Raw genomic sequence first — 22,570 nt, forward strand, 5'->3', positions numbered from 1 at the left:
AAAAGAAAAAAAAGATTTTGAAAAAAATGTGAAGGTAGTAGAATAAGTAGATTATAGACAAAAGTGATTATAAATACAGACATTTATTAAAATATTTTATTTAAGAGCAATTAAGTGCTAACTGTATGCAGATAATGTTTAGATGGCACAATTAGTACCATGTGTGGTGTACACTCTAGAGGGTATTGTGGTGTATATATATTTTTTTACTATAACAGGTGTATTGGTAAGCTATTACGATTAGGCTAGAATTTGGTCAGGGCATGTTCAAAATGCGTGTCTCCTGAGAGTGACCTGTAAGGTGTGCAGATCCCCTGTTGGGTCTTAAAGAAGTTTTTCCAATTTTCTAAAGGACATTCCTATATATTGTGGTGCCGATCAGCAGAATGGTTGAGCCTGTTCTATAATACTTGTGATGTCCATTTAAGGGCCATTTTTAAGGAAAGGGTTAATAAAAAAGTTAATTGTGTGCATCAAATTTCATCAATAAATACCTATTGAATGTATTCCACTGTTGTAAAGATATTAGTCTTACAAATTTATGTCACTTCCACTCAGTGACATGCGGTGAGGTCAGAGGCTGGTGAGGCAGTGGCTATGATACGCCATAGAAATACATATATGAACCCAATAGAGGTAGCTTAAATTAAACTAAAGCATTGTTTCTCATCCGCGGTCCTCAAGTACCCCCAACAAGGCAGGTTTTCATTATAGCTGAACCAGTGTGCAGGTGAAATAATCAAGTTAGTAATCATAATCAGCTGATTACTACACCTGTGCACCGGTTCAGCTATGATGAAAACCTGGCCTGTTGAGAGTACTTGAGAACCATAGTTGAGAAACATTGCACTAAAGCACTAGCTCATCTGCAATTTGTTGATTACCTGGAGAATAAAGCACACACACTCTGCTCATTGACACACACACTACATGCACACATACCCACTCCCACAGTTCTGTGGCATAGTGCCAGTTGCCTAGCAATTATGATACACAATCACTTCTCTATTCACTACTGTGTTGTAAATAGAAAAATAATTTGCCACAATAATTTGCCACAACTCCACTCCTAGTTTCTTATTGTGAGTGTAAGAAGCTGGAAAAGACATTGCATGCGGCCCTGCTCAATGGAGCACACACAAACTTCCCTTGCATAACGTTTAGCCTAAAAAGGGATTGCTATATAGAGTTTAAAAGGTGCATACCCCAATGTAATAAAGTAATGTGTATATCTCAAATGCAGCTCCAGTACCAGCAAAGAAAAGTAATGTGTATCTCAAATACAGCTCCAATACCAGCAGATTGTTTTGTTAAAGTTTTTCTGAATATGATTTTCATTTTTAAATGTGAAACCTAAAACTGTATGTTTGCTTGAACATTAACTAAGCATCCAAAGAGAAAAACACAAGAAAAGCCTATAGATGCACTTTTGCCATTTAAAATGATTGTGCACAAATGATGTGCATAATCATCTAAAGCAGGGTTTTTAAAACTTTTTTTTCCAAGACCCAGTACATTGATACTACACACCTTTGAGACCCTATTTTTATGCTTGGTACAACAAGATAGCTGCATTTAAAAAAAAAAAAAAAAGTGTGTGCATATTTTATTCCTAATTGTAGTCAAACTTGAAAGTGTTGTAAAAGGGTATAACACACAGTTTGTGTATATGTGCATGTGTGTGTATGGAAAAGACATTGTTTATATGTGTGTGTATGTGTATATGTGCATGTTTGTGTATGTGTATATGTGCAATATGTGTGTATAAGTGTTTGTGTCTGTATGTGCATGTATGTGTGTATAAATTAGTGTATGTGCCTGTGTTTGTATATGTATGTTTTTTTATTATTGTTTTTTTATATTGGTTGGATTGTCATGCAATAATCTGGCACATTGTCCCGACCGATATCAGGCTCTGGATAAACCACTGCTGGTATTAAAAGCTGAAAGTAAAAAATAATTTTATTTTTTTTTAAATTACATTTTTGAACCATATTGAGCTGTTGTGCATAGTATATAGCTGCCCATAAACACCTGTAGACATAGTTATTATACAAATGCAAAAATACAGTTTTTTTAAAAAAATGTGTGTATCTTTGTCGCGTATAAAAATTAGCATAATTTAGTGACTGGGTAGATGTTGCCATGGTATCACGACCAGCTTGTTGTAAATAATACAGGGTCCTTCTTGTTCCTTTTCACCGGCTGTATGAGGGATCCCCTGGCACCAGCAAATCTAATATGTACTATCAATCTGTGGCTCCGCTGACATATATTGGGTAACTGTGGCTTGCTGGTGTTTTGCATACAGAATGTGATGTTATGTTAACTTTCATCTTAGTAAGAATTAATGGATAGTTTAACATGAGTAAATGCGAAAGGGTTTAAAAAGGCGCACTTGGTGCATCATTTTATAGTCAGTATCTTGCCAAAAATCTGACACACTGTAAAAAAATATATATTTTTAAGGAAAATACATTTTGGATATTTTTTCTCTCTTTTGTCTAAAATCACTATCTCACACATGGAAAATAAAATTAAAGATGACAATACAATTGCTGTAATGAAAGTTTGTCTAGAAAATGTGAAACCTAGATTGGCTTAGCTCACAAAAGCTGCTCTAGTCTGAACTTTTCTATTTAAATATTATTATTGTTTGTTTTATTTACCTTTCATTCTATAGTTACAGCACAATAAAATTATTTCTTTTACAATATACGATGAGTCCACGGATTTTATCCTTACTTGTGGATGCAGATGATATCCAGACGGTAGCGTGTTCTATGTGTTTGGATGCCACTGTGGAACCTCCTGCTCCTTTTTGTCCCTCATGCAATTGAGAGGGCCTTACCTTTTAGAGACAAAAAATCTTTGACTAAGGCAAATGCTTCTCAAGAGTCTACAGATGAGATGCAGAGCATGCCGCAGCTTTCTCCCCAAGCGTCTCAGCCCTTAACGCCCGCTCAAGCGAGACCTTGTATGTCACCAGTTTCTGCAGCTTTTACATTAAAAGACATAGCTGCAGTGATGTCCTCCACGCTTTCTGATGCGTTAGGTAGTTTTCCAATATCGCACGGCAAGCGTTCAAGACAGGACAACTATGTAGTAAATTCAGCCTCTGATTCTGTGATGTAATCCGTGAACTCATCGTATCGTAAAAGAAACTTTATCAGGTAAGAATAAATTTCCTTTTTTAGTATCTTGCCCATAGGCAAAATGAGGGCTGGTGCACTGTAAACAGTTCAACAAGCATATTTTTTTCTTGACATGAAATTGCAGATCTGTGGTTCTGGGACAAGGGGAGAGAAATTATTTATACTATTCAGTACAGACAGATGTGGAAAGTAAGCAGCGTGCTGTGCAATTGCACTGGCAATACTTTCCCTGAAATCTGAGCTTTGCTTAACTGTGTAGCGCCTGCACCCTCACTGACTTCTCTCCTCCTCCCGGCCTGGACGAAACAAATGCCTCTCTCCCAAGTTCAATAATTATGATTATTCAGTTAGCTCAATAGGAAGGGAGTGCTAGTGACAGGCAGGAGCTAGGGGTAACCAGTGTGAAGTTTGAACTAAGTCATGCAAGCCGTGGTAAACATGAGTGTAAGAGTGCTTGTGCTAGATAAACTAAATAGTAAAAATACAGTCACTTACTGGTAATAGGCTGCCACTGACTGAGCTCAGTCTCACTCACTGACTGACTAGTCGACGATTGCTTCAGTTACTAACACGGTAACAAACAGCTCCCTCACACCGTCGTGACTCTTCTCACTCTTCTCACGCTTATTGCCTCCCGAGGCTCCTTGTTGGGAGCGTTATGGGCCGCAAAGAGACTTAAGCACCACTGGGGGGCCCAGTCTCTAGCGGCTCATAGAAAAATACACTAAAACTTCCATATTGCGCAATGGAGGGGAGCTAAACGGCTCACAGCCTCTCCTCGTTTGTGCAATATGGATGCTGGATATGGGATGCAGCAAGCGCAGCCTTAGTTTTTTTGGTATAGTGGTAGAGTCGGCTGCGGGGGTGGGGGGCTAGGGTACAATTTTTTTATTTTTTTTATAAATTAACTTTAAACTTTTTTTAAAAAAAAACATAATAAAGAGAGTGTAATTTACTCATAGGACATGTGAGGCGCTGCCTCACCTGCCTCCTATGACGGCTTGTCACAAGTTCCACTGCCCATTGAAATAATTGATTCTACTTCCAATTGCGCTCCAGATCGTATGACCGATATGGAAGTCGGAGCCTGAGCATTACAGCCTTCATCTACTTCCTCACAGCTTCTGTAAAGCAGGCTGAAAAAGTGTCACTCAAAAGCCGATCCAGCCCCACTGTGCGAGCTCACTAGTGAGAGGATCGGCAATGGTTGCTATAGCAACTTTGAAGCGTCAGGCACAGCTGATAAGGATCTGCATAAAAGAAGTTGTATTACCTGCCTTGTTTACTTAGTAGGAGAGCACATTTAATTTAAGACTAACGGTGACATAATTCCAAGCACAATGTGAGAAGGGAATGCCAAATTGGTGAAACTGGCACACTACCAGAGGAACTGATTTGCCTTAGCAATGTATATACCAGCTCTGTTAGCGTGTCAGTTTCACCAATGTGGTGGTACAAGATGAAAATAATACTAGATCATAAAATTGTTTAACCCTCATTATGTCCTAGCCGTTTTGCTTTCCTGGCGCATAGCCACTTCCCAAATGGGACTGCAGACACCCCCCGACCTGATCCCATCAGTGAAATCACGGGATTGCATGATTACAATTTTTACTTATTTGTTTACATCGGACCTTGTTCTGAAGTAGACAAATAGGTTTCAGCAGGAGAAGGTTAAACATTTGATAGAAAATGTAAACTCTGCCAACATTTTTTGCCAGTTAAATTTATATATAAAATTCTGGTCATGGAGTAAGGTTGTCAAATTAATGTGCATTTTACTAGATGAATAACACATCTGCAAATTATGTACCAGGTTTTTAAACCATAATATATTCATTACTTTAGATTAAGCTATGTAATGTTATTTAAAAAATATAATTATATGTAATCATATTTAGGTACACCCACATAACTGTTAAAATAAAAATTGCATTTTTAATATGTCATGAATGGATATTATTAGCACATTTTAAATTATAGATCAAATTTCTTCTACTAGATACGAGTCCACGAATTTCATCCTTACTTGTGGGATTTATCCTCCTGCTAACAGTAAGTGACAAAGAGCAGCACAGCAGAACTGTATATATAGCTCCTCCCCTCCCTCCACCCCCAGTCATTCTCTTTGCCTGTGTTAGTAATAGGAAGAGGTAAAGTGAGGATTTAGATTCTTCAATCAAGACATTTTTTATTTTAAAGTGGTACCGGTGAGTACTATTTTCCTCAGGTTGAAAGGGATTAAGAAATAGAAGATTTTTTTCTGCCCTGAGGTTGATGATCTTAGCAGACATTACTAGGATCCATTCTGGTTCCCACAGAGCTTCTGAAGATAGTGAAAGAGAAATCTTCAGTGTGGAGAACGGTGTCATGCTACAAGCTGCATTGAGGTATGTTCAGTCTTATTCATGAGGAGACTCGTTATATCAGAACTGGCTGACATTTTTTCCCTGTAAGGGAAGGGGTAAGCAGTAGACCTATATGATTGAGGGTGTTACTGAAATTCCTGTTTGTATGCATATTGATGCTATGGTTATGTATCTCTATATTGGGGCTTGACACTGGGAGAGGCAGCTTTGACACTTATATATTTAATATTGAAGGGGTCAGAATGGCTGTGTAGTTATGTGTGATATGATTGTGAGTGTAGGGGACCAAATGGCTTATTTCAGACCGCTTCCCATGCGGTTAGGCAGACTGTTAATGGGCGGGGCCTAGTTTGTGCGCTCAGACGCGCAGTTTTCTCTCACTAGAAGGCAGCTGACATTAGCTCCGGTGGGGCCAAAAATTGTTTTCCAGTCATCGGATCGTTGTCGAGTCAATTTTGGGTACCCTCAAGGCGAGGTGCAGGGGCTGTTTTCATTGTTAAAGTTTATTTTCAATTAAAATGTCTCTTTAGAAGGTTATTTAACCTTTGCTTAAAGGGTGCAATATTTTTTGGCAAGATTGAACTGTTTTATATATTTTTTTTAGTGATAGTGCAGTTCAGAAAAATTGTTGCCCTTTTGTTTCTTAAAGGCGCAGTACATTTTTTCCAAATATTTTTTGGGATCAGTAAATAAGGTGGTTAACAACTATTGTGGCTATTGCTAGTCTGTTTAACATGTCTGAACTTGAGGAAACTCCTTGTTCTATGTGTTTAGAGGCCATTGTTGAACCCCCTCTTACTTTGTGTACTTCTTGTACTGAAAGGGCCTTGCAATGTAAAAAGCATATTTTATGCAAAGAAAGTGTGCCTAAGGATGATTCTCAGTCTGAAGAGAATCAGGATATGCCGCCTAATTCTCCCCAAGTGTCACAACCTTTAGCGCCCACCCAAGCGACGCCGGGATCCTCAACTGCATCTAATTCTTAACTTGCAGGATATGGCTGCAGTTATGTCAACTACCCTTACAGAGGTATTATCTAAGTTACTAGGGTTACAGGGTAAACGCAGTAGGACAAGATTAAATGTGAATACTGAGTCCTCTGATGCTTTGTTGGCTATTTCAGATGTACCCTTACAGGGATCTGAGATGGGGGTCAGGGAAATTTTGTTTGAGGGAGAACTTTCAGAACCGGGAAGTGTGTTACCTCAGACAGATTCTGAGTCATGTTCTTTAAATTTAAGTTAGAACACCTCCGCCTACTACTTCTGGAGGTCTTAGCGACTCAGGATGACTGTGATAATACTATACCACCAGAGAAATTGTGTAAAATGGACAAATATCTAGTACCCGTTTACAATGATGTTTTTCCGGTTCCTAAGAGAATCTCAGAAATTATCAATAAGGAGTTTGACAGACCAGGTATACCGTTCTCTCCTACTTTTAAGAAGATGTATCCCATATCAGACACCGTTCAGGACTCTTGGCAGACTGGAGCTAGATCTACCCTGGCTAAGCTTCCAACTATTCCTATTGAGGGCAGCTGTGCTTTCAAAGACCCTATGGATAAAAAAATGAGAGGGTCTTCTAAAGAAGTTATTCATTCATCAGGGTTTCCTTTTACAACCAATAGCCTGCATTTTTCCAGTTACTACTGCAGCGGCTTTCTGGTTTGATGCCTTAGAAGAGTCTCTTAAAATGGAGACTCCTTAAGAGGATATTTTAGATAGAATTAAAGCTCTCAAGCTAGCTAATTCTTTTATCACAGATGCCGCCTTTCAAATTGCTAAGTTGGTGGCTAAGAATGCAGGCTTTTTTTTTAGCGCGTAGAGCGTTATGATTAAAATCGTGGTCTGCTGATGTGTCATCTAAGTCAAAGCTCTTAGCTATTCCTTTCAAGGGTAAGACCCTATTCGGGCCTGAATTGAAGGAAATCATTTCTGACATTACTGGAGGTAAAAGTCACACTCTACCTCAGGATAAGTCTGTTAAAATAAGGGGTAAACAAAATAATTTTTGTTCCTTACGGAACTTAAAAGAAGATACCCTCTTCTTCCTCTTCCTCCAGAAAGCAGGAAGGGAATTTTGCTCAGGCCAAGTCCGTCTGGAGACCCAACCAGGCTTGGAACAAGGGTAAACAACCCAAGAAGCCCGCTGCTGCTACCAAGACAGCATGAAGGGGCGGCCCCCGATCCAGGACCAGATTTAGTAGGGGGCAGACTTTCTCTCTTTGCCCAGGCTTGGGCAAGACATGTTCAGGACCCCTGGGCACTGGAAATTGTGACCCACGGGTACCAACTGGAATTCAAAGAATTTCTTCCAAGGGGGAGATTTCTTCTTTCACGATTGTCTGTAGACCAGATAAAAAGAGAGGCGTTTTTACGTTGTGTAAAAGACCTCTCTACTATGGGGGTAATTCGTCCCGTTCCAAGACTGGAACAGGGGCAGGGGTTTTACTCAAATCTTTTCGTGGTTCCCAAAAAAGAGGGAACTTTTAGATCTCAAGAGTCTAAACAAGTTTCTCAGAGTCCTGTCGTTCAAGATGGAGACTATTTGAACAATTTTGCCGATGATCCAGGAGGGTCAATATATGACTACCTTCATATTCCTATTCACAAGGATCATCATCAGTACCTAAAGTTTACCTTCCTGGATAAACATTTTCAGTTTGTGGCTCTTCCTTTCGGGTTGGCCACAGCACCCAGGATCTTCACAAAGGTTCTAGGGTCCCTTCTGGCGGTTCTCAGGCATATGGCATAGCAGTGGCGCCTTATCTGGACGATATCTTGATTCAGGCGTCGACTTATCATCTAACGAAGCCTCATACAGACACAGTGTTGTCCTTTCTGAGAACTCACGGTTGGAAGGTGAATCTAGAAAAGAGTTCACTAATTCCACAGACAAAGGTTCCCTTCTTGGGAACCCTGATAGATTCTATAGCAATGAAGATTTTTCTGACGGAGGTCAGAAAGTCAAAAATTTTAAATACTTGTCGAGCCCTTCAGTCCAATCCTCGGCCATCAGTGGCTCAGTGTATGGAGGTAATTGGATTAATGGTGGCGGCAATGGACATCATTCCGTTTGCTCGGTTTCATCTCAGACCACTGCAACTGTGCATGCTCGGACAGTGGAATGGAGACTATGCAGATTTATCCACTCCGATAAATCTGGATCAAGAGACCAGAAACTCTCTTCTTTGGTGGTTGTCGCCGGATCATCTGTACCAAGGGATGTGCTTCCGCAGACCCTCGTGATTTATAGTGACAACGGACACCAGTCTACTAGGCTGGGGTGCAGTCTGGAATTCCCTGAAGGCTCAGGATGTATGGACTTAGGCAGAGTCTCTACTTCCAATCAATATTCTGGAATTGAGAGCAATATTCAATGCGCTTCAGGCGTGGCCTCAGTTGGCTTCGGCCAGATTCATCAGATTCTAGTCGGGCAACATCACGACTGTGGCTTACATCAATCATCAGGGAGGAACGAGGAGTTCCTTAGCGATGACAGAGGTATCCAAGATAATTTGCTGGGCGGAGGCCCACTCTTGTTATCTGTCAGCAATCTACATCCCAGGAGTGGACAACTGGGAAGCTGACTTTTTAAGCCGGCAGGCTTTTCATCCGGGGGAGTGGGAACTCCATCCGGAGGTATTTGCCTCACTGATTTTCCGATGGGGCAGGCCGGAATTGGATCTGATGGCGTCTCGACAGAATGCCAAGCTCCCAGGATACGGATCCAGGTCGAGGGATCCTCGGGCCAAACTGATAGATTCCTTGGCAGTGCCTTGGTCGTTCAACCTAGCCTATGTGTTTCCACCGTTTCCTCTCCTTCCCCGGGTGATTGCTCGGATCAAACAGGAGAGAGCTTAAGTAATTCTAATTGCGCCTGCGTGGTCACGCTGGACCTGGTATGTAGATCTAGTGGACATGTCCTCTCTGACTCCGTGGAAACTTCCAGTGAGACAGGACCTTCTCATTCAAGGTTCTTTCCAACATCCAAATCTAGTTTCTCTGCAGCTGACTGCTTGGAGATTAAACGCTTAATTTTATCTAAGCGGGGTTTCTTTGACTTTATCATTGATACTTTAATTCAGGCGCGTAAGCCTGTCACCAGAATGATTTATCATAAGATATGGCGTAAATATCTTTTTTGGTGTGAATCCAAGGGTTACTCATGGAGTAAAGTTAAGATTCCCATGATTTTGTCCTTTCTCCAAGAAGGATTGGAGAAAGGTTTATCAGCGAATTCCTAAAAGGGACAAATTTTACTTCCAGGCGACTAAGGATTTCCGTCAATCATCTTCATTATTCGTTGTTTTTTCTGGAAAGCGTAGGGGTCAAAAAGCTACGGCTACCTCCCATCCGTCTGGCGTATGAGGCTGCTGGACAGCAGCCTCCTGAAAGAATTATGGCTCGTTCTACTTGGGCTGTGGCTTCCTCATGGGCTTTTAAAAAGCGATGCTTCTGTTAAACAGATTTGCAAGGCTGCAACTTGGTCGTCTCTTCACACTTTTTACAAATTTTACAAATTTGATACTTTTGCTTTTTCTGAGGCTGGTTTTGGGAGAAATGTTCTTCAAGCAGTGGTGCCTTCCGTTTAGGTTCCTGTCTTGTCCCTCCCTTTCATCCGTGTCCTGTAGCTTTGGTATTGTATCCCACAAGTAAGGATGAAATCCGTGGACTCTTGTAGAAGAAAAGTAAATTTATGCTTACCTGATAAATTAATTTCTTCTACGATACGAGTCCACCGCCCACCCTGTCATTTTTTTAAGACAGATTTATATTATTTTTCTTTTTATAAACTTCAGTCACCTCTGCACCTTTGGCTTTTTCCTTTCTCTTCCTAACTTCGGTCAAATGACTGGAGGTGGAGGGAAGGGAGGAGCTATATATATATACAGCTCTGCTGTGGTGCTATTTGCCACTTCCTGATAGCAGGAGGATAAATCCCACAAGTAAGGAGGAAATCCGTGGACTCGTCGTATCGTAGAAGAAATTAATTTATAAGGTAAGCATAAATTTACTTTTTTCTTTTTTTTTTCTTTTTCTTTTTTTTTATCTCTTCTACTTAAGGCAAAACAGAGAGCAGAGGTTCTACAATCAACACATCGTTTCTTTGAGCAGCAGCATCAACAGAGCAAACCCTTCCATCCCAAACTTCCAAACAATACCGCTGTTTCCACTAAAACTTCAGACACCCTTTCGGATGCCCCAATGATTGCACAGGACAAAGTTGAGAACACCAAACCTGCTTCTCCTTTGGCTCCAGTCATAGTGCCAGCCTCTGCTAAACCCATCAGAACTGGACCAATTAAACCTCAAGCCATCAAAACAGAAGAGACAAAATCATAGAGACAGTTGTTTTCCGTGTTATGTCAGAAGTATAACACTGAGATGAATTAATATTTTTCTTTTTTTTTTTTAAACTAAAAGATGCAGCAACCTATAAATTTGAATGTGGACTTTAGAAATGTGCAAATGATAACACCACTTTAACACCACTTCCATTTAAGGTTTTGTAAATTGAGAAATATTTTATTCATGGTGGGTCCAACTACGTGCACATTTTCGATTTTATGAATACATGAGGGGCTGCAATTTTGTGCTTACATGAGGGGCTGCACTTTTCAGTTTGGATTGACATGTCACTACTGTATGGTTAGAAATTCTGGTAATGCAGAATTTATTTTCATTGGCCACACTGAGACAGAAAGGGCTTAAATACAATGCAATGTAATTTGGAAACCCAAACACGCTTTATGGTCTTGTTTTGGGTTAAGCTTATTGATTTTATCTCACACACTGTATTTGGCTTTGTAAAAATGTATGGTTCCTTTTTATAAAACCTTAATTTTGTTTGGGCCTTGTAATAAAGCAGGCCCCCCCCGACTGACAAGATTAAATACTGGAACCAACCAAATTTCTGCAGTTCTAAATACACTTAGCCTGATGCTTTCTATTTATTTAATAGTCTTTGTAATACATACATTCATGGAAAAATATAACTATAGTTTACTAGTCAGTTAAGAATAACTATCCTAGAGGGGAAAATTACTAGTCCACTCATAAAAAAAGTCTTAACTCTTAATATTATAAACACATATACTATTAAACTAATCTGGCTGCAGATTTATCTCACCTTTGTTAAATATATAGAATTTAAACATATTGCTGCTTTCTTAAATGGTTCAGGAACATTACAATATAATACTGTAATGTTCTCAAAAACCTACATGAGACCAAAAAAATACATAGATTCTATCAAATCAATTTATAACAAAACAAAAATGAAAAAAAGAAAGGACACATGCATGCATTAGAAAATTAATTTGTAAATGAGAAAGCATTTTGAGATTTTTTGGAGCATGGCTCCCTTAGAAAAATCATTTGGTGTTGAAACAGCGAGGTTAGGTATCTATAATGCAAGGAAAATTGGCATAGCAAAGTCATAAATATTTACTTCATACATATTGGGTGTATTTTGCTTTAAATTAGTTTGCAAATGTCAGTACTTTCCTTTTATATTACATAAATTGGTAAACTAATATTCTCTGTATTATCGAAATAAATCTCAAGGTTGTCATTACAGATCATGTGAAAATATTGATGACAATAATAGTTTCAGGCAAAAAAAAGCTGCACCTCAGTTTAATTTTTGTTTGATCTTTTTAAATATAAATGTTCACGTGTTTTGTTTTTAGCTGTGATGTTATTTTTGGAAGTAAATGAAGGGGAAATATTTAGAACTGCTGTTTTCACATATCTTATATATTTGGCTTTGTACAAGATTTGCAACCAATTTGCTCTACTACCCCATTTTCCAACAATGTGTTTAGAGGGAAAACGTTAAATGCATTGTATTAAATACTTAAGTTCTTTATTTACATTACCAGGTTTCATTACAAAATCTAATAAAATATGCTTTAAAGGTATTTGTGTCTGTTACACATGTATTGTACCTTTATTCTAATGATTAGCTATTCAGATATGATTTATTAAACTTGATTGTATAACTTGCTGCCTTGGACATTTATTTGTATTTTTAAGGTTTCCACAAAAATGTTTCTCCCTTAAAATAGTAAATGTCGTCTTCATATGAACAGTAATACTGTTATTACTGTTCATATGAAGACGACATTTTGGGTCTTTAACATAAATATGACAGTCATCTTTTTAACCCCTTAATGACAACTGACGTACCAGGTACGTCATGCATTAACAATCAGTTAATGACAATGGACGTACCTGGTACGTCAGTTGTCTAACAGAGTGCTGGAAGTGATCACAATCACTTCCAGCAGCTCTGAGGGTATTGCAGTGATGCCTCGATATGGAGGCATCCTGCAATACCCCTTTACAAGACTCCGATGCAGAGAGAGCCACTCTGTGGCCCTCTCTGCACCGGTAGTGATGGTGCCGATGGTGCCTCTGACCGGTGGGAGGAGGGAGCGTATGCGCGCGCGTGCACGATGCCCGCGCGCACGATGCGCGGGTGTGCGCGTGCACGTGGGCGCACATGCGCACGTGCACATGCGCACATTAGCCACACTGACACCAATGAAAAAGTAAGGGGAAAAAAAGTTATTTTATTTTTTTTATATTTAAAAGGATATGTGAGGGGGAGGGGGGGGGGGTATTGTGGGGGGGCTGCTACACTACAGAAATAATTCAACACAAATAACAGTTATAAATACAATTAAAATAAGTTTGGTTTGTGGGGCCAAACTGGGTACTGGCAGACAGCTGCCAGTACCCAAGATGGCGGTAATTAGGTAGGGGAGAGGGTTAGAGAGCTGGAGGGGGGGATCAGGGAGGTTGGTGCTAAGGCAGGGATCCATCACAACTAAAATATTTTATAATTTTTATTTAAAAAAAAAAAAAAAACTTTTATTTAGTACTGGCAGACTTTCTGCCAGTACTTAAGATGGCGGTAACAATTGTGGGGTGGGGGAGGGAAGAGAGCTGTTTGGGAGGGATCAGGGGGTGGGAGGCTGATCTCTAAAATTAACCCTGCAAGCTCCCTACAAGCTACCTAATTTAACCCCTTCACTGCTGGGCATAATTCACGTGTGGTGCGCAGCATCATTTATCGGCCTTCTAATTACCAAAAAGCAACGCCAAAGCCATATAAATCTGCTATTTCTGAACAAAGGGGATCCCAGAGAAGCTTTTACAACAATTTCTGCCATAATTGCACAAGCTGTTTGTAAATAATTTCAGTGAGAAACCTAAAATTGTGAAAAATGTAAAGTTTTTTTTTTTTTATTTGCTCGCATTTGGCGGTGAAATGGTGGCATAAAATATACCAAAATGGGCCTAGATCAATACTTGGGGTTGTCTACTACACTAAAGCTAAAATTAACCCTACAAGCTCCCTAATTAACCCCTTCACTCCTGGGCATAAAACACGTGGGGTGCGCAGTGGCATTTAGCGGCCTTCTAATTACCAAAAAGCAACCACAAAGCCATATAAGTCTGTTATTTCTGAAAAAGGGGATCCCAGAGAAGAATTTACAACCATTTGTGCCATAATTGCAGAAGCTGTTTGTAAATAATTTCAGTGGGAAACCTAAAGTTTGTGACAAAATTTGTGAAAAAGTTAACTTTTTTTTTTATCGCATTTGGCGGTGAAATGGTGGCATGAAATATACCAAAATGGGCCTAGATCAATACTTTGGGATGTCTTCTAAAACAAAATATATACATGTCAAGGGATATTCAGATATTCCTGACAGATATCAGTGTCCCAATGTAACTAGCGCTAATTTTGAAAAAAAGTGGTTTGGAAATAGCAAAGTGCTACTTGTGTTTATAGCCCTATAAATTGCAAAAAAAGCTAAGAACATGTAAACATTGGGTATTTCTAAACTCAGGACAAAATTTATAAACTATTTAGCATGGGTGTTTTTTGATGATTGTAGATGTGTAACAGATTTTGGGGGTCAAAGTTAGAAAAAGTGTGTTTTTTTCCATTTTTTCCTCATATTTTATCATTTTTTTTTTTAGTAAATTATAAGATATGATGAAAATAATGGTATCTTTAGAAAGTCCATTTAATGACGAGAAAAACGGTATATAATATGTGTGGGTACAGTAAACGAGTAAGAGGAAAATTACAGCTAAACGCAAACAGTGCAGAAATGTAAAAATAGCCATTGTCATTAAGGGTAAGAAAATTGAAAAATGGTCCGGTCATTAAGGGGTTAAACACTCAAATTTTGTGACAATCGCAAATGTTACACTATTGCCATCTAGTGGTCAAATTACTTCATTACACTTAATAAAAATGTAACTTATTTTGCTTACTTATTTTCATTATTCATGTTGCAATATAAATAACAATGTTTAGAGTTTAAAAGACATCAGAAAGTCCTAATACTTCTCTACAGTACACATTCTCATAGTTATCTCTACAACATTGGATAACACATGACTTTGTAGTATAAATGTCAAAAAGTTAGGAAATGATAAAACGACTTTCTAGCCCAAATGTTAAAAATTAGGAAATGATGAAAAAAATTATGAAAAATGACTTTGCTATATTTTTTTCGACATTTGGGCAACAAAGTAATTTTTCCTAAAAAAATTTTTATCATTGATGCTGAAACATAAATGTTGGCAAATGATGAAAAATGATCAACATCATTTTGTAGCCCAAATATCGAAAACTTAGGAAATGATGAAACATGACTTTCTTGCCCAAATCTTGAAAAATATGAAAAATTATAATTAAAAAAATTACTTTGTTGCCCAAATTTTAAAAGTTTGGAAATTATGAAGCATGCATTTGTTGCCCAAATGTTAAAAAGTAAGAAAATGATGAAACATGACTGTCAGGGTTTTTTTCCCTGTTGTGTTTGCCATGTGCTGCTGGCAGCCATTTTACTCACCTCTCTTCCTGACTATGGTGCATTGTGGGGGATGCTGCTCACGTCCTGCACTTCCTTTTATGGCCAGACTGGTGTGCATCATCCATGTGAGACAGGATGCAGTCTCAGAATTGTGATGTCATCACTTATTATTTAAAGGGCTCAGTATGCTTTGCGTTGTCTCAGACCTGTTTGTGAGAGTTCCTGTGTGGCTGCCTGATGTCCTTCCTGGTTACTGATCCCTGGCTTGTTCCTGACTCTGCTGTTTTCCTTGTTCCTGATTCCGGCTTGTCTGACTACCAGCTCTGGTTTTGACTCCTGGCTTGTTATTTTACTTGTGGACTTTTTATTATTTTTTGCTATTAATAAAGGTGTGATTATTTTTGCACTTCTCGTCTCAGTCTGATTCCTGGCACCCTGACATTACGCAAAGGCCATGAATCATAATGGTGCTAATAATCCACCTTTACCTGCCATCATTTCCAGGATGGATGAACAGGATCACCGCTTGGATCAATTTGCACTAGCCCTGCAAACCCTGCTGACTCGCACTGCACATTTGGACCAAAGTGTTCCGCAAGTTATGGCTGCTCCTGTTTCCGCTGCTGCTACCAGGAGCATGTCCAGTTCTGCACCTCTACCTCAGCGATATGGAGACGATCCTATTCAGTGCAGAGGGTTTTTGAACCAGATGTTACCTCAGGCGTTTTCCTCTGACAGAGCTAAGGTGGTATTTCTCATCTTGTTACTCTTTGACACAGCTCTTGCCTGGGCATTAGTCTCCCTTGTGGGAGACTAATAAACCTGTGATTTCAAATTACTCTGAATTTGTGGCCTCCTTTCGAAGGGTATTTGATGTTCTGGCTTGCTGCTGCTAAACAACTCATGTCCATTCAACAAGGTAAAAGATCTGTTGCTCAGTATGCTATTGAGTTCTGTACGCTTGCCGCAGAGGTAGGTTGGAACAATGAAGCACTTGTTGCCACCTTCTTTCATGTGATCTCTGATGCGATTAAAGATGAAGTTGCTGCCAGAGATTTACCAGAGAATCTTGAGGCATTGGTGTCTTTTTTTATCCTAATTGACATCAGACTCAGAGAGAGGTCCTCTTTCAAGGAGCGCTTGCGGAAGCCTCCTGTTCCGTTGTCTCCTACGTGTTCGTTCCCACCCATGCCTCCCTCTCCTCTCATGCCTCCTGGTCCCGAGTCACCAGGTACTGCAGCTGGGATTCACGCGTCTCTCCGCGGCGGAGACGGCCTTTAGGAGGAGGGAGGGGCTATTGTGGGTTACAGGGTTACCTTTTGAAGTCTTGTCCTACACGGCCGGGAAACGCTCACACCTAAGGTCCTGTCGGGGGCAGACCTTGGGTGGTTTATCCTCGTCCCCGGAACCGCTTAAGGAGAAACCTTTGGTCACGGTTGTCCTTTCCTGGGTGGACTCCTCCATAGTCACTCAGGCGCTTGTTGACTTGGGTGCTGCAGGCTATTTTATTGTATCAAAGCACTCCATTCCTGGTTTGCCTCAGTCCGTACCGCTTGCTATTGAGGCCATTGATGGCAGGCCTCTTCAGCCCGCACTTGTTACTCATGAAACTGCTCCGTTGTCCATGGCTGTTGGGGCTCTCCGTTTTGAAACCCTCCAGTTCCACCTGATAAACTCTCCGCATTTTCCAGTTCTGGGTTATCCCTGGCTCCAAAAGCACAATCCCAGTCTTAACTGGCCCAGGTCCAAAATTTTGTTGTGGTCCCCGCAATGTATTGTATTCCACTTGTCTTCGGAAACCAGTTAAAGTCTTGTGCACTTCTTCGGTATATCAATTGCCAGAGGAGTACCGAGAATTCCTAGACATGTTTGACAAGGTGTGTGCCGGTATGTTGCCTCCTCACCGGTCTTACGATTGTGCCATAGACCTGCAACCCGGAGCCATTCCTCCTCGGGCCGGATGTACCCTTTGTCTGTTGTGGAGAATTGTGCTATGGATGAGGATGTTGCCAATGCTCTGTCGCGGGGGATCATCCGCAAATCCTGCTCTCCTGCAGGGTCTGGCTTCTTCTTTGTGAAGAAAAAGGGTGGCGAGTGAAGACCATGTATCGATTATAGGGGTCTTAATTAACCTACTGCCATTAAGCCCAAATGTCAAAAAGTTAGGAATTAAAAATGACATTGTTGCCCTTATTTTGAAAAGTTAGGAACTGATGAAAAATTATTAAACATGACTTTGTAGTTCAAATGTCGAAAAATATAGCCAATGATGCAAAATGAAGAATCATCAGTTTGTAGCCCAAATATGGAAAAGTTAGGAAATTATGAAACATTGGAAAATATGAAAAATGATTAAAAAAAATAACGTTGCCAAAATTTTAAAAGTTTGGAAATTATGAAGCATGCCCAAATGTTGAAAAGTAAGAAAATTATGGGTGTCTGTAAAATGTGTTTGGTGTGAATATTAATTTTAAAGTTTTTTTATTCCTTCTTCAAGGTTTAAAAATGCATTTTTAGCCCAAATAAAAATTATGGAAAAAATACATCCTCCCCAAATGTCAAAAAGTTAGGAAATTATTAAAAATGACTTTGTTGCCCATATGTTGAAAAGTTAGGAACTGATGAAAAATGACTTTGTAGTTCAAATGTCAAAGAGTTGGGAAATGATGAAACATTGACTTTCTTGCCCAAATGTGGAAAAGTTAAGAAATTACTTTGTTGCCTAAATGTCAAAAAAATTAGCAAATGATGAAAAATGAAGAAACGACACTTTGCAGCCCAAATGTCGAAAAATTATAAAATATGCATTTTTAGCCCAAAGAAAAATTATGGAAAAAATATATCCTACCCAAAATGTCAAAAAGATGGAAAAATTATTAATTTTGAAAAATTAGGAAATGATGAAAAAGAAATTAAAAATTATATATTGCACAAATATCGAAAAGTTAGGAATTATGAAAAATGATGAAACATAACTTTGTAGCACAAATATCGAAAAAGTTAGGAGATGATGAAACATGACTTTCTTGCCCAAATGTTGAAAAGAAAGGAAATTATGTAAAATGAAGTAACATCACTTTGAAGCTCAAATGTCAAAAAGTTAAGAATTAAAAATTACAATATGTTGAAAAGTTAGCAAATGATGAAAAAATCATGGGCTACAAAAGAAATTGATGAAACATGACATTGTAGCCCATATGTGAAAAAGAGTAAATTATGAAAAATGAGAAATAGAAAAATGACATCTTGCCCAAACGTCGAAAAGTTAGGAAATTATTAAAAATGACTTTGTTACCCATATGTTGAAAAAATAGTAAATTATGAAAAAGGCAACAATGATTGTGTTTGCCCAAATGTCGAAAAGTATAGCAAATGATGAAAAATGAAGAAACATCAATTTTTAGCACAATTGTCAAAAAGTAAAAAGTTAGCAAATGATGAAAAATGATCAACATAATTTTGTAGCCCAAATGTCGAAAAGTTAGGAAATGATGAAACATGATGTTGCCCAAATGTTCAAAAGTTAGGAACTGATTAAAAATGATGATGTTGAAAACTAAGAAAATGATGAAAAATGATGAAATATTGTAGCCCATATTTTAAAAAGCAAGTAAATGATGAAAAATGAAGAAGCCCAAATGTCAGAGTTAGGAAATAAAAATAACATTCTTGCCCTTATTTTGAAGTAGTTCAAATTTGATTGTAGTTCAAATGAAAAGTTAGGAAATGCTAAAAAAAATGACTTTAATGCCGAAATGTGGAAAAAATTAGCAAATGATGAAAAATGAAGAAATGTCACTTTGTAGCCCAAATGTTAGGAATTAAAAATTATATATTGCCCAAATGTCGAAAAATGATAAAATATGCATTTTTAGCCCAAAGAAAAATTATGGAAAAAATACATCCTGCCCAAATGTCAAAAAGTTAGGAAATTATTAAAAAATGACTTTGTTGCCCAAATGTTGAAAAGTTAGGAAATTAAGAAATATGAAAAAAGTTACATGACTTTGTAGTTTAAATGTTGAAAAGTTAGAAATTGATGTTGAAAAGTAAGAAAATTATGAAACATGACTTTGTAGCCCAAATGAACATTAAAACCCATCACCCACACACCCAACCCTACTCTAAAACCCACCCAATCCCCCTTAAAAAACCTAACACTACCCGCTTAAAGATCACCCTACCCACTTAAAGATCACCCTAACTGGAAAAATGACTTATTTGCCTAAATTTTGAAAAGTTAGGATATTAAGAAATATGATAAAACATGACTTTGTAGCCCAAATGTTGAAAAGTTAGAAAATGAGGAAACATCATGACTTTCAAGCCCAAATGTTGAAAAGTTATAAATTGATGCCAAAAAATAAATAAATTATGAAACAAGACTTTGTAGTCAAATGTCAAATGTAAAGAAATAATGAAAAATGAATTTGTTGCCCAAATGTTGAAATTTTAGGAGATTAAGAAATATGATGAAACATGACTTTGTAGTCAAATGTCGAATGTAAAGAAATGATGAAAAATGACTTTGTTGCCCAAATGTCGAAAAAGTTAGGAGATGATGAAACATGACTTTCTTGCCCAAATGTTGAAAAGAAAGGAAATTATGTAAAATGAAGTAACATCACTTTGTAGCTCAAATGTCAAAAAGTTAAGAATTAAAAATTACAATATGTTGAAAAGTTAGCAAATTATGAAAAAATCATGGGCTACAAAAGAAATTGATGAAACATGACATTGTAGCCCATATGTGAAAAAGAGTAAATTATGAAAAATGAGAAATAGAAAAATAACATCTTGCCCAAACGTCGAAAGGTTAGGAAATTATTAAAAATGACTTTGTTACCCATATGTTGAAAAAATAGTAAATTATGAAAAATTATGAAAAAGCCAACAATGATTGTGTTTGCCCAAATGTCGAAAAGTATAGCAAATGATGAAAAATGAAGAAACATCAATTTTTAGCACAATTGTCAAAAAGTGAAAAGTTAGCAAATGATGAAAAATGATCAACATCATTTTGTAGCCCAAATGTCGAAAAGTTAGGAAATGATGAAACATGATGTTGCCCAAATGTTCAAAAGTTAGGAACTGATTAAAAATGATGATGTTGAAAACTAAGAAAATGATGAGAAATGATGAAATATTGTAGCCCATATTTTAAAAAGCAAGTAAATGATGAAAAATGAAGAAGCCCAAATGTCAGAGTTAGGAAATAAAAATAACATTCTTGCCCTTATTTTGAAGTAGTTCAAATTTGATTGTAGTTCAAATGAAAAGTTAGGAAATGCTAAAAAAAAAATGACTTTGTTGCCGAAATGTGGAAAAAATTAGCAAATGATGAAAAAGGAAGAAATGTCACTTTGTAGCCCAAATGTTAGGAATTAAAAATTATATATTGCCCAAATGTCGAAAAATTATAAAATATGCATTTTTAGCCCAAAGAAAAATTATGGAAAAAATACATCCTGCCCAAATGTCAAAAAGTTAGGAAATTATTAAAAAATGAATTTGTTGCCCAAATGTTGAAAAGTTAGGAAATTAAGAAATATGAAAAAAGTTACATGACTTTGTAGTTTAAATGTTGAAAAGTTAGAAATTGATGTTGAAAAGTAAGAAAATTATGAAACATGACTTTGTAGCCCAAATGAACATTAAAACCCATCACCCACACACCCAACCCTACTCTAAAACCCACCCAATCCCCCCTTAAAAAAACCTAACACTACCCGCTTAAAGATCACCCTACCCGCTTAAAGATCACCCTACCTTGAAAAATGACTTATTTGCCTCTAAATTTTTAAAAGTTAGGATATTAAGAAATATGATAAAACATGACTTTGTAGCCCAAATGTTGAAAAGTTAGAAAATGAGAAAACATCATGACTTTCAAGCCCAAATGTTGAAAAGTTATAAATTGATGTCAAAAAATAAGAAAATGATGAAACAAGACTTTGTAGTCAAATGTCGAATGTAAAGAAATAATGAAAAATGAATTTGTTGCCCAAATGTTGAAATTTTAGGAAATTAAGAAATATGAAACATGACTTTTTAGTCAAATGTCGAATGTAAAGAAATGATGAAAAATTACTTTGTTGCCCAAATGTTGAAAAGTTATAAAATGATGTCAAAAAATAAGAAAATGATGAAACAAGACTTTGTAGTCAAATGTCGAATGTAAAGAAATAATGAAAAATGAATTTGTTGCCCAAATGTTGAAATTTTAGGAAATTAAGAAATATGATGAAATATGACTTTGTAGTCAAATGTCAAATGTAAAGAAATGATGAAAAATTACATTGTTGCCCAAATGTTGAAAAGTTATAAAATGATGTCAAAAAATAAGAAAATGATGAAACAAGACTTTGTAGTCAAATGTCAAATGTAAAGAAATAATGAAAAACTAATATATGTTACCCAAATGTTGAAAAGTTAGGAAATGGTGAAAAAGTTATAAAAAATTACTTTTTAGACCATATATTGAATGTGAATGAATAACGAAACACGAATTTGTTGGCCAAATTTTGAAAAGTTAAGAAATGGGGAAATATGATGAAGCATGACTTTCTAGCCGCTATGTTGAATGTTGGAAAATGATCAAACATGACTTTGTTGCCAAATATCTTGAAAAGTTAGGAAATGGTGAAAAGTTATAAAAAATTACTTTTTAGACCATATATTGAATGTGAACGAATAACGAAATACGAATTTGTTGGCCAAATTTTGAAAAGTTAAGAAATGGGGAAATATGATGAAGCATGACTTTCTAGCCCCTACGTTGAATGTTGGAAAATGATCAAACATGACTTTGTTGCCAAATATCTTGAAAAGTTAGGAAATGGTGAAAAGTTATAAAAAATTACTTTTTAGACCATATATTGAATGTGACGAATAACGAAATACGAATTTGTTGGCCAAATTTTGAAAAGTTAAGAAATGGGGAAATATGATGAAGCATGACTTTCTAGCCCCTACGTTGAATGTTGGAAAATGATCAAACATGACTTTGTTGCCAAATATCTTGAAAAGTTAGGAAATGGTGAAAAGTTATAAAAAATTACTTTTTAGACCATATATTGAATGTGAACGAATAACGAAATAGGAATTTGTTGGCCAAATTTTGAAAAGTTAAGAAATGGGGAAATATGATGAAGCATGACTTTCTAGCCCCTACGTTGAATGTTGGAAAATGATCAAAC

General features: G+C 37.4%; 1 protein-coding gene across 1 annotated transcript in view; it reads left to right on the top strand.

Moving 5' to 3' along the window:
- The window catches only part of LOC128640804 (protein PRRC2C), a 1,245,292-nt gene extending 1,232,754 nt beyond the window's left edge, over nt 1–12,538 (top strand). Inside the window, exon 23 of the mRNA XM_053693223.1 lies at nt 10,594–12,538. Coding sequence (XP_053549198.1) covers nt 10,594–10,872 — 279 coding nt within the window. The 3' untranslated portion in view covers nt 10,873–12,538. The remainder of the gene's footprint in view (nt 1–10,593) is intronic.
- The last annotated feature ends 10,032 nt before the right edge of the window (nt 12,539–22,570 follow it).

The sequence above is a fragment of the Bombina bombina genome, chromosome 10, assembly GCF_027579735.1.
Source record: "Bombina bombina isolate aBomBom1 chromosome 10, aBomBom1.pri, whole genome shotgun sequence".
In the NCBI taxonomy this organism is placed as follows: domain Eukaryota; kingdom Metazoa; phylum Chordata; class Amphibia; order Anura; family Bombinatoridae; genus Bombina; species Bombina bombina.